Genomic DNA, 13,211 nt, shown 5'->3' with positions numbered 1-13,211 from the left:
GCTGCCACATTTATGTCACATCTCATACTGTGCAGTTCTCTTACCTTTTGAGATGTCTGAAAAGAACCTGCATTGTATCTTGATTTGGCTTCGGCAACTGTCTGATTAGGTCCTTAACAGCAGCAACTCGCTGTCTTGGTTCTTGTTCTGAAAAAAACATAATAACCAGATATTTTGCAGCAAATTCTTGTGAAACTGAAAGCAATGACCTATTTTGGAAGCTGACATTTGGTAATACAGTGACACCTGGTGGTCATGTTTAAAATTTCTGGAGTAAAACAATCCATTGAAAAATCTTATTTAAAATAAAATCAAACAGAATGTGTGTGGTGCCTTTATCTGTGCAAAGGATTTTCAATAGCTAGTAAAAACTGAATGGAATTACATACTTACTAATTGCATTAACAAAATCATTAAAATGATTAAATGTGAAAAGAGGTTCTGGTAATTCTCGAAAAAACATTTTCAGTGCTCCAGTGATAACATGAATATCTTCCCATTTACTATCATTCAAGTCCAATTTCTCATCTGAAAAACAATAGGAATGGGACATTTAAAAAAATTACTTTAAAAGCCAATTCTGAATATTATGAATGATGAATCTGGATACAGTAACAGTAACATCATCTTACCATGATTCACTGCAAATCGTAGCTTCTGGATCACTGCAAGGTTGCCACTTACTCTGTATATCCCATCAACATCCAGACCTAGGAGACAATAATAATGTTTTTATGTCTAAAGTTCATTCTTCTGAAGATGTTTGTATGCTTCGGAATTCTTATTCATTAGCATTAGACTAAAACCAAATGGGCAAATACTCTTTTCCTTTAAATGGCTTTTTATAGATGCTTGGCAGGGGACAGGGACAGAGATTTACTCTGAATTCTGTTTAATAAACAGCAGTAATTCTACTGTGTTTATCATGTAGACTGTGGATTTGCTCAAGGAAATCATCTCAGTAAACTTGATTTACTAGTAATTTAAGATAAACTTCTGCAAACACCTAGGAATAGTTCAAAAAAGCAAAGGAAGCCCGAAGGTGAAAATCAGCCCACACATATTCTTGCACACCCTTCTATAAAGTAAATGCATGTATTCAAAAAACTTTCTTAAAAGTGTTTTTCAAGACTAGCCTGAGCAAGAGTGAGACCCCGTCCCTTTCCAAAATAAAAAAAAAGTGTTTGGTATATTAAATGCTTATAATAAATAAACTTAACATAAGCTAACAACTAAATTAATGGTTCTACAGAAACAATAGATAATTTGATGTCGTTTATTATTTTCTTTTATATGTGGCACTGAATCATTTTAAATTCATACAGTTAAACCTAAAAATTTCAGGTATTCATTAAATGATAATGGTATATATATTTAACAAAGCACATTATGCAATGTGCAATGTGCAATAGCACATTATGCTATTTATTTAACTTCAAATAAAGGCAAGTAGTGTGGTATCTCTATTGTCATGTCAACAAAAAGACCCAATGAAACAAGAGATCTATAACTAGAAGAAATTACAAATTTAATTACTTTTTTTTTTTTTTTTTGACACAGAGTCTCGCTCTCTTGCTCTGGGTAGAGTGCAGTGGTGTCATCAATAGCTCACTGCAAGCTCAAACTCCTGGGCTCAAAGGATCCTCCTGCCCTCCAAGTAGCTGGGACTACAGGCATGCGCCACAATGCCCCAGCATTTTTTTTTGAGACATCATAGCTCACTGCAACCTCAAACTCCTCAGCTCAAGCGATCTTCCTGTCTCAGCATCCTGAGTAGCTGGGACTAGACGCATGAGCCACCACATCTGGCTAATTTTTTCTATTTTTAGTAGAGATGGGGTGTCTCACTCTTGCTCAGGCTGGTCACAAACTTATGAGCTCAAATGATCCTCCTGCCTCAGCCTCTCAGAGTGCTAGGATTACAGGTGTGAGCCACTGCGCCCCTAGCCTGTTTTATTTGTACAAAATTTTGGATGATATACAGATATAAGTTAATGTGATTATAGTCAATGTATTGTTAGCTTATATAAAACTAGTATAAACATTATAGATGTTAAAATTAACCAAAAAGAAATTAGTTTGTCTTACTTTACAGAAAACGGCATGTTAATAAAAGGATGTCTATTTACACATTTATAGTTGATTTAACAGTTTTAAAATGTCATCTTGCTTTTACTATAACAAGGAACTTTCTCTTAGTAAGTAGACACAATATCCTCATACACTTTCAAATCATTTCTTAATAAACTCAGTTTCACAATTACTACCATCTTCATTTTAAGCAAATGGCAACTCCAAATGGCTTCAAAGAATACCATATACTTAATTAACCATGAGTACTGAACATTCAATAGCTCTCTGCAGAGGTCTTAATTTGAAACAGGTGCAAACATGTAAGATTTTTGAAAACAAAATGCTTTTCTTAACATCTTAAGACTGTAAGGAACTTCTGGTTGCATCACTCAAAATCACAAAAATTCTAGGCATTTTGATGACAAAATAGCGGGCTGGTTTGCTTAATGTTTGCTTAAAAGAAAAATCAAAATCATTCTCTTACCATGTTCTTCAACATGTTCGATACATAACTTCACAAACTTTGGCACTGTGCTATTCTCTCTCTGACACAGACTAGCAAGATTGGATCCAAATACCTGATCTGAAAAAGATTTATTTTAAAAAATGAACCACTTTGCTAAAATTTAATTCATGAAAAAGCTAAATAACCCATTCAGAGTATAACAGAAAACATCCAGTGTATACAGGCCTTGTTTACCATGACCTGTGCCCTGTATGATCTGCACCCTGCCTACTCTTCAATTCCACTTTAAACAGTTCTCCTTCTTTTACTAAACTCCATGAACACCCCAACTCATTCTTGTCTGAGAAGCTTTGTGCTTTCTCTCCCTTTTACAGAAAGCAATTGCCCTCCAAATTTGGCTCCTTCTCATCACTCCTAGTCTCAACTAAAATGTCACCAACTTATATAACTCCTGTGATTAAGATAAACCAATTCCAGTCACTCTCTATTTTATTACCACATTAGATTCTAGGTATTTGTCACTATTTGAAATTATTTTGCTTGTCTCTTCCTTGAGTGTAAGTTTCACAAGGGCAGGGACTGTGTAGCTCCTGAACGCCAATCGGTGTTCACACCATCTCTAGTCTCATGCCTAGCACTTAGTAGATATTTTTATAACTATTTAAACAAGCAGATGCATGCCCATCATGCGCCAACATTTGATTTCACAAAATGTATTTCAAAGGCTCTTCTATTAATCTTTTAACCCAACAGTTTTGAAATTCCACATTAGGGCTAAATATTCAGGAAAACAAACAAAATATTTGGAATGATGAATAAGGCTATAAAGTGACAACAGTTTCTATTTCTCAATGAAAAAGCTTGGTGAACAAATTAACAGTAGTTAAATTCATTTATTTTTCAGGCCTTTTTTTTTTTTAATTAAAAAAAGGCTCTAAACTCGTGCGAACTTGTATGCTTATCTGTAACTCTTAAGGTTACTAATTTGAATCACTTAATTAGATAAACTCTTCCCAGAAGTCTTAAGCATCTTTTTAATGAAACTTAGTTGTGGATTTTAGCTTGGATGCTTTGCAAACAGATGTTCTAGTGATGGTCCCAAAATCAGAGACATAATATATACATATTATATTACCTTTACTTTTATTTGTGAATAAATATCATTGTTTTTAGTCATGTATTGAAAGATTTTACCTTTGAAATTAAATATGATTTTAAGAACTAAAAGCATATGCGAGTATAAATGATTTTAAAGAATATTTTCCTATTAAGAAAAAAATCTTGCTAGTATATTATGGTGCTTATAAATGAAATACCAAATGTATAAATTAATTAGGAAAAAACACCTTATACTAATTTAATAATTACCTTAAATGAGAGCCAAAAGCAAACAATCAAGAATTATTCATTCATTTTTTTCTTTCTACTACTTTGTTAGTGATAGTTCATTCAAAATTTCTAATTTCTTCTGATCTTTATTTCTCAAAACTAAAACTCTTGTCACAAATTCTAAAACTCTGACACCCATCATATCTGTGTAGCTCCTCTGATACAGGGTTTCTAAAAATTTGGTTTGTTATGTCTGTTCAATGCTTTAGTTAAACTACACTTTACATGTGCATTAAAATATCAATTTTAATTATTTACATGTCTTTTAATCACTGTACTTGAAAACTTTATGAATAAAAAACAAGAACATTTTTACTGTTTAAGAATTTTCTGGTATTTAATTTGAAACATCTTATTTCTGATTTTGGCCAATATTCATTATTATAAACATTACTTCTCCTACCAACCTTTAATATAACCTTTTTCACGAACCGCTTGCAAAGTAGGGCGTCGTGTAAGAAACTTCTTTAAGTTTTTCTTGGTTTTTTTCTGTTCCGAAGAATCTATGCTAGATACTTTCATTGCTTGAGACAAACAGACAGATATTAAGCATATCATAAAATAAAAATTTTTTGATAAAAGTTTTTCCAGCTAACATGCAAAACATATTAACCTCATATGTCAAAATTACAGTACAAATTCAGTTATTTTTAACTGTAATGTTGTTTATCATGAAGAATCATACTAATACAGACCCAATTTAAAAATTATATAAACCAAACAAAACATTTCATTTTTATTACTAAAAATAAACTGCAACTGTACCTTATTTGGTATATGGGCCAAGACATCCCTAAGTTATAAAAACACATTCATTATTTCATAAATACTACTTATCTTTATTGACTATTAGTTTTAGATGGTAAAATGACTATCTAAAAATAAAAATCCATCACAAAGCAAATAAAAAAGTCTCTACCCTTAATGAACAAGCAGTCTGGAAATACATACGTACAGAGAGATATATAGCCACCATAACTATTGGTACTTTAAGCTAACTAAGTCTCATCATAATTATTTGTACTCTGAGCTAAGATTGGGATCACCTAGAAAATGTTCTACATTGCCTTTAGTCCTTTCTTTTTTGGCTACAATATCAAAAATTCAAAAGATATATTGAAAATAACGATATTTGGGGAAAGCTGACAACACAAAGAATATATTAATAAAGAATAATCAAATTTTTATGTGTTGACATTGCTACATGGTGACAGTGTCAATAATAGGCCTAAACTTCATTAGAATGCAGTAGAAGAAAACCAGAACTGATCAGTTAATTTGAGAGCCTGAGAAAAAGTTCTCAGTTAAACATGTGGACTTATTAAAATAGGTTGAACAAAGTACAGAATCACAGCTAATGGTCTATTTAAACAATGTAACCCACAAGGGGCCAACATTAGAAAATGCTTTTCTTAAAATTGTTGGCTCTAGCTCTGCTCCTTTCTGTAGACATGACCTGGAGATATGAATGTACGCATCAGTGCACATGCACAGACATATCCTAGTCCACAGACAGCTGCCTCATGTCCAGTAGGAAATTATGGTAAATATCCCATGACTTTTGACTTCCTAATGCTTACCATTCTGTGTAGAATCTTTGACAGTAGCTATATATTTTTAAATCAAAAAAGCTCAGCTTCCTAGAGGCCTCAAGAGAAGTGCACTGCATTTTTTTCTCTTGAAGTATCATACCTTAAAATTAATATGATGTCACAGGGATGCATCCCATGAGGTTGAAAAATGACAAGGAGGTAACAAGAAGAAATACTGATGCACTGAGATTGCAGTCACTTAATTAATCATGTAACTTTTTTGTAACATTGGAGATTATACTCAGCTTTTATATATTTATTTTAAATCTCTGAAAAGCTAAGAGAACAAGCTCACTTAAACAATTAGCAAAAAAAGAACTTACAACGAAGCTTTTTAGGCTCCTTCTGGTCCTTTTCTTTATCATGCTTTTCTATTCCTGGTGAATCTGGTATCTCCTCTTCAGCTGCTTCATTGGTTTCTACTGCCTAGTGGTTAGATATTTCCCAAACACGTGTTACTCCTAATATTACTTTAGCTGTATCAGCATTCATTCTCACAATGACTAGTAACTGACTCTTCTGAATGATTTTTAAAAACCAATTTGTATCCTGTATGTATGATTCAGACATTTGATAAATCTTTTAAAATATCTTTTCCCCCCAGAAAGCATTATATTTGATTTCAAAAAAAAAAAAAAAAGAAATTATTACTGAAAATTCACAGGATAATGAATTTATACTGATGATGGGGTGATCTTGCCTCATTTTCATCAACTGAATTTTTGTGACACTAGTAACAGTTAAAAGGTCTGGCTATAACCAATGGTGATAAAACATGGTACAGTTACATTCTGTGACAATAGCGTAAGACTCCTACTCATGGACGTGACAACAGTATTATACTATAACAGCATAACACTTACATGCCAGACTCATGTATGTTGGGAATTGAAAGAAATCCCAGAGCTCATCTATAGCCTAATCAAGGTTCCTTTTGCAAGTTAAAAAATTGAACTGAGTTCTCGAAGATAAAAACTTTGTTTTGTTTTACACACTGAGTCTTTATTTCACCTGGAATTTATTTTTGTATATGATGTTAAGAAGGGTTCCAGTTTCTCCTTGGATTTCCAGCTATACCAGCATCATTTACTGAAAAGCTCATTGTTCCTCTACTGTGCTATATCTGGCATAAATTATCCATAGGTATTTGGGTCTGTTTCTTGGTTTTTTTATTCTGTCACACAAGTCTGTATGTCTATTCTTACATGGATACCACACTGTATTAATTAATACAGCTTTATAAAGTCTTGACATATGATAGAGTAAGTCCTTTCACTTTCTTCTTCAAAAGTGTCTTAGGCATTCTTAGCCCTTTGCATTTCTATATGAATTTCAGACTACGCCTGTCAATTCCCACCAGAAAAACCACTGGGATGTTAAATGAGATTCAAAAATCTCAAATCTATCAATTTATAAATCATTTGGAAGAAATGTATGTCATACATTATTGAATCTATTAATTCATTATACTTCTCATTTAATTAGGTTTTCTTCAATGTCTCTCAATAAAGTTTTGTAATTTTCCCTAGAGGTCTTCACATCTCCTGCTACATTTAGCCCTCAGTATCTTTTGACACTTTGGAAACAGCATATATTTTAAAAATTCATAGCCAATAATATGATCCTGTCTCTTCATGTGGCTTATTCCCTGATCCTGTAGACCTCAATTAAAAACCGAAACAAAAGACCACTTTCTTTGCAAGGCCTTCCCTGACCACTACATTAGGTCAGCCCCTATGTAATCTGTGTTTTTATATATATTGTACACTCCCAGTATCATAACACTCATCACATTTCATTAACTGTTCAGTTATCTGTCTTCAGTAATCTTGTCTTGGACTATAACCTCCACATAGAAAGGTGGAGTATTTGACTGCGAGCTGCTATATCCACAGTGCACAAGGCACTCACATATTAGTATTTGTTAAATGAATGCACGCATACTTGCTTTCAAGAGATAGTGAACAGGGCGGGTGCGGTGGCTCATACTTGTAATCCTAGTACTCTGGGAGGCCAAGGCAGGAGGATCACTCAAGGTCAGGAGTTCGAGACCAGCCTGAGCAAGAGCGAGGCCCCGTCTCTACTAAAACTAGAAAGAAATTAATTGGACAACTAAAAATATATAGAAAAAATTAGCCGGGCATGATGGCGCATGCCTGTAGTCCCAGCTACTCGAGAGGCTGAGGCAGAAGGATCGCTTGAGCCCAGGAGTTTGAGCTTGCTGTGAGCTAGGCTGATGCCACGGCACTCTAGCTCAGGCAACAGAGTGAGACTTGTCTCCAAAAAAAAAAAAGAGAGAGATAGTGAACAGATTACTATTACTAGAGCTGAAAGACCATATTGGATAGAATACCAGGTACATTTGAGAAAACAGATTGGGCTTTGGTTCTTGAACAGATTGGGCTTTGGTTTTAATGGGAGCCACAGAAGGTTTCTAAGCAGTAGAAGATTATAAAATTGACATCAGGAAGTTTCATATAGCAATAGCATTAAGAATGGATTGATAGGCCGGGCGCTGTGGCTCACGCCTGTAATCCTAGCTCTTGGGAGGCCGAGGCGGGCGGATTGCTCAAGGTCAGGAGTTCAAAACCAGCCTGAGCAAGAGCAAGACACCGTCTCTACTATAAATAGAAAGAAATTAATTGGCCAACTGATATATATATAAAAAATTAGCCGGGCATGGTGGCGCATGCCTGTAGTCCCAGCTACCTGGGAGGCTGAGGCAGTAGGATCACTTGAGCCCAGGAGTTTGAGGTTGCTGTGAGCTAGGCTGACGCCACGGCACTCACTCTAGCCTGGACAACAAAGCAAGAATCTGTCTCAAAAAAAAAAAAAAAAAAAAAAAAAAAAGAATGGATTGGTAAAAGAGGAGATTAAATAAGGAAAACTGTTTAGGAGATTACTCTTATTTTGATATAAAGATATAAAGGCCTGTGCATAGTTTCAGGAATAAATGGAAAAGAAGGAATAGAATTCAGAAATATCACAGACTGCAAAGGAAGAATTTATATATAGCTTCATAACTAATTTGCTAGAAAAGGTGAAGTTCCCTTTTGTTTCTCATAAGCATTATCTTTCATTACTGTCACTGATATAACATGATCCTCACTGAGGAGCCACATTCCCGTATGGTGAGAGGTAAGAATACAGAGCATAAAGAAGCCAAGCCCAGGCCGGGCGCGGTGGCTCACGCCTGTAATCCCAGCTCTCTGGGAGGCTGAGGCAGGTGGATTGTTTGAGTTCAGGAGTTCAAAACCAGCCCGAGCAAGAGTGAGACCCCATCTCTACTATAAATAGAAAGAAATTAATTGGCCAACTAATATATATAGAAACAATTAGCCGGGCATGGTGGCGCATGCCTGTAGTCCCAGCTACTCAGGAGGCTGAGGCAGCAGGATGGCTTGAGCCCAGAAGTTTGAGGTTGCTGTGAGCTAGGCTGACGCCACGGCACTCACTCTAGCCTGGGCAACAAAGTGAGACTCTGTCTCAAAAAAAAAAAAAAAAAAAAAAAAGAAACAAGCACAAGCCCCTAGCTGCTTACTGTTGTTCTTTCTAACATAGCTACAGAATATAAATTTGAGATCCTTTACAGTGGTTGTTATATAAGTAAGAAATTTACCAGAAATAGTGGTACTGAATACCTTTGGGACAGGGATAAGGTGGGAGAAAAACAAGAGAAGTGTCACTAGAAAAGTACTAATGAAGGGACTACAGCTTCACTCATTCCACAATTTTGCACAGGGCCTCTTCCTCCAAACAGTGCTATTTCCAATGCATTCAGTCACTGAACAAATACTATGTGCTAGGCACTGCTGCCCCTTCATTTTGAAGTCTTTCTTTCTGCCCCATGCCTGATGTAAACATTATTTCAATAGACTAGCAGCAAACATTACGTAGCTGAGAATATAAAAACCATTCGCCACACTCTGGGGATTTCTAAATTGATCGCCGTTTTTCCCATCTCTGTTAAAAAAATATATATATATAAAGTGTCTTTTCACATAGAAATTGGAATCTGGATATGTGAAAAACAAAACCAAACAAACAAAACAGCTCTGATGTACAAATTTTACCTAAGTCAAATACATACCTGATTACTGATAGTACTACTAAGAACTTTAAACCAGTCGTTAATAACAGTGTCATTGTCAGACTGAATTAGTAGTTCTGTTCCTTGACGAGTTTTCAGCTTCAGAGAAAGGGGGAAGAAAAAGAGTATAGTTTGTCCTTGCAGCAAAATAAATGAATACATTTAATTCAGAGTTTATAAAACCACAAGTAGAGTAGGTGCCACACATGATAAGAGATGAAACTAAAGTACTACACAGCTATGAAAAACCTTTACTTTAGTATAAAACAATACTAGTTAGTTTATAAAACATGAAGTTGTTTCTCATAACAAATTTTCAATAAAAATCTAATAATTTAAGATCTCAAATTCCATCACACAAATGCCATGAAACTTGCTGATACTAGTATAGTTTATCATTTAAAAATCAGTTCAAGTATCAAAGCTGCACATTTGAAATTAGAATTGAAACAATGGCTTTGTAAAGAAAAAAAAATCTATATTTTTACATAGCCCAAGAAATTTGTTTCTGTTTCTCTGGTTAAAAAATAAATATAGGCCGGGCGCTGTGGCTCACGCCTGTAATCCTAGCTCTTGGGAGGCCGAGGCGGGCGGATTGCTCAAGGTCAGGAGTTCAAAACCAGCCTGAGCAAGAGCAAGACACCGTCTCTACTATAAATAGAAAGAAATTAATTGGCCAACTGATATATATACATAAAATTAGCCGGGCATGGTGGCGCATGCCTGTAGTCCCAGCTACTCGGGAGGCTGAGGCAGAAGGATCACTCAAGCCCAGGAGTTTGAGGTTGCTGTGAGCTAGGCTGACGCCATGGCACTCACTCTAGCCTGGACAACAAAGCGAGACTCTGTCTCAAAAAAAAAAAATAAATAAATAAATATAGAAAAAAGAGTACATAAAGGGTTAGACTTTCAATATTTCCTACTTGGTAGGTAAATATAATGGATTAGTACAAAGAGAGACACAGACAAATGTCACATCCCTTTCAGGCATAAGTATTACTAAATTAAGTGTCAAATCATGAACTGAAGAATACTCTGTATTATTCTATATGAAGGGAATATTAAGGTACAATATCTTTGGTTCAAAGTTTCTTACACTTGGTTTAGGAAGAATTTTGAGGCAGCTGTAGAAAGCATTTCTCCCATTTTCTAATAACTGATTTTTTTCCCTAGAGGAACATATGGCAATGTTTCCCAAACAACACTGAGAGACATATTCCTCAAACATAGTTCCCCAAACAAAGTTTTAAAAAGGTATTCCTCAAAAAAATAAATTAAAAAAAAAGTATGTTACTTTTTTTTATTGGACATTAATTTGGAAAATACTGGATTGAAGAAAATGTAACAGAGATTCTCTCCTTCAAGACTTCTCAGGCTTTTGGTATTCTAGGGAACACTGTGATTTTCTAAGATCAAAATAAAATACATACTGCACCCCAAATTTATTTTACCATGGAACCCTTTTCATTCTGAACACCTACTGAAACTGGCTAATTCAGAAAACGGTGACTTCCTTTCTTGATCTTTCTAAAGTTAGTCAAACCAGTCAATTGACTCTGAACGTTCACTGTACATGAGATACTCTCCTCTGTTAGAGGTTCTTATTGAAAGGAAAAACACACACTGTAACCCTCTGGTGGGGAGAATCATTTACAAATGGTGATAACCCAGATACACTGAAATAAATACCGTTTCCAAATTATAATAAAGAAGTAGCCTCATTGCTATGGTGATGTTTGCCATGGCTCTTCGAAGAGTAACACTTGGCAAGCAGAGACAGGCACAGGTCAGTACTTGAGGCAGAAGGATAAAGAGTAAAATACAGACAAGCAGGAGAACCTGGGCTCTGCCTGGAAAACAGCAATTAAGCCAGTGTACCTAGACAATAAGGCAGGAGAGACTGGAGACATCTCTCTGCAATGGGAGGTTGGGATCTGGAAGACTGTTTACAAACACACACCAAAAATTCCTAGGATCTCTGTACACACACCCTTCTGCAATGGGACTTTGTTCCTCCTCCATCAATAGGTGGACTCTTTCCCCACAACCCTGAATACCTCCTGGCTAGCCTCTGAACTGTGTTAACCAACAGAATACACTGAAAGTAATGTGTGACTTCCAAGTCTAGGCCCTGAGAAGCCCTGTAGCTTCCACTTTCACCCTCTTGGAATCCTGACACTGCTGTGAAGAAGCCTGAGGCAGCCTCCTTGAGAACGAGAGAGCTTGTGAAAGAGGAGGCCGAGCAACAACTGGCACCAACACCAGACACGTGAATGAGGTCCTCTTAGACCACCCAGCTCTAATCGAGCCACTGGACCACTGAGGCCTCATGAATGGTCTCAAGCGAGATCAGAAGAATAATCACCCAGCTCAGCCCAGGCCAAACTGAGCAAACAAGATGGCTCTTTTGTTAAGATACTAAGTTTTGAGGTAGTTTGTTATATAGCAATAAATAACTGATACAGGATAATATGTTACTGTAGAGGTGTTTAAAGGACAAAATGAAAAAGTTTTAACTTTTTAAAAAAGATTTAATTTTTTTAGACCAGTTTTAGGTTCCAGCAAAACTTAGGAGGTACAGAGGTATCAGTATCCCTGCCTCATACATGCATAGCCCCCCCCATTATCAATACTCCCTGAATTTATATTTTAATATTAGATTTGGTAAGCAAAAGGAACCACATCCTTTTTATTGCTGCTAGAAAAAGGCAAGATTTGTGAAGCAAAGGCTTGTAATATATAGTCTGAGTTCCAATAATTTATGCAAACATAGCTGGTTTTATACTGCAGATTTTTCGTCTTAAATTATGATACAATCTGACTTAATCACCAAATTGCCTTAACTAGTTACAGTGAAAGACTATTGCCAAAAATAACTCAAAAACAGAAATACAATTACTACAGTTAAGTATGTGAACTATATTAGGAAAAAATTATTACCTCAAGTACATTCTTTTTGCTAGATTTCTCCTTTGAAGCCATCTCAATCGTCGCCCCCTTGAGGTCCACTGTGAACTCTGGTTTGGACTGATTACTCCCAAACTTCATTTTGAAAAAAGGGAAACACATTTACGTGATATTCATGTACATGTGTTTGTACACAAAGAATTAAGACTGATCTTATATTATCAACAATAAATCAAATAGAAGATTATCTTAAACTCCTCTTTATCGTAAAATAATTTGTACTTTAAAATTAAAAAATGTCTAGAAGATATGAATAGATAGTTCATAGAAAAGGAAATAAAATGGCTCAACTTCCATCATAATATATATAAAAGCTTTTTTTTACCCATCAGAGTAGGGGGCAAAAAAAAAAACAAATTCAAAATCATGTTGGTAAGGCTGCTATAGACTAACAGATCCCCATGCAAGTGGTATGTAAATTGGAACAACTCCTAGAAAGGGAAAATTGGTAATACTATATTTGTAAATTTACAAACATATGTATATGTTGTCTTATCAGTTCTATTTCTTAGAATTTATCCTAGACTGCCTATGACTATGTAAAATGATAGTTCAAAAAATCAAGGCAATATTCTTATATATGTATATAAAACATCAGGTAGATATCAAGTTCACTTTCTATCTGATTAATAAA

At 35.2% G+C, this 13,211-nt stretch overlaps 1 protein-coding gene across 2 annotated transcripts in view; it reads right to left on the bottom strand.

The window, feature by feature from the left end:
* Window positions 1-13,211, bottom strand: part of ARHGAP12 (Rho GTPase activating protein 12) — a 134,830-nt gene that overhangs the window by 24,368 nt on the left and 97,251 nt on the right. For both annotated transcript variants that reach the window (XM_075997466.1, XM_075997467.1), the window contains 8 exons: window positions 12,551-12,652; window positions 9,611-9,709; window positions 5,844-5,946; window positions 4,336-4,452; window positions 2,558-2,656; window positions 633-710; window positions 394-528; window positions 45-147 (listed from right to left, as the gene is read on the bottom strand). In XM_075997466.1, the coding sequence (XP_075853581.1) occupies window positions 45-147; window positions 394-528; window positions 633-710; window positions 2,558-2,656; window positions 4,336-4,452; window positions 5,844-5,946; window positions 9,611-9,709; window positions 12,551-12,652 (836 nt within the window). The remainder of the gene's footprint in view (window positions 1-44; window positions 148-393; window positions 529-632; window positions 711-2,557; window positions 2,657-4,335; window positions 4,453-5,843; window positions 5,947-9,610; window positions 9,710-12,550; window positions 12,653-13,211) is intronic.

This window comes from Microcebus murinus, chromosome 25 (assembly GCF_040939455.1).
Source record: "Microcebus murinus isolate Inina chromosome 25, M.murinus_Inina_mat1.0, whole genome shotgun sequence".
NCBI lineage: Eukaryota > Metazoa > Chordata > Mammalia > Primates > Cheirogaleidae > Microcebus > Microcebus murinus.
Note: the sequence above shows the minus strand (reverse complement) of the source record. Positions and strands in the feature narration are given on the sequence as shown.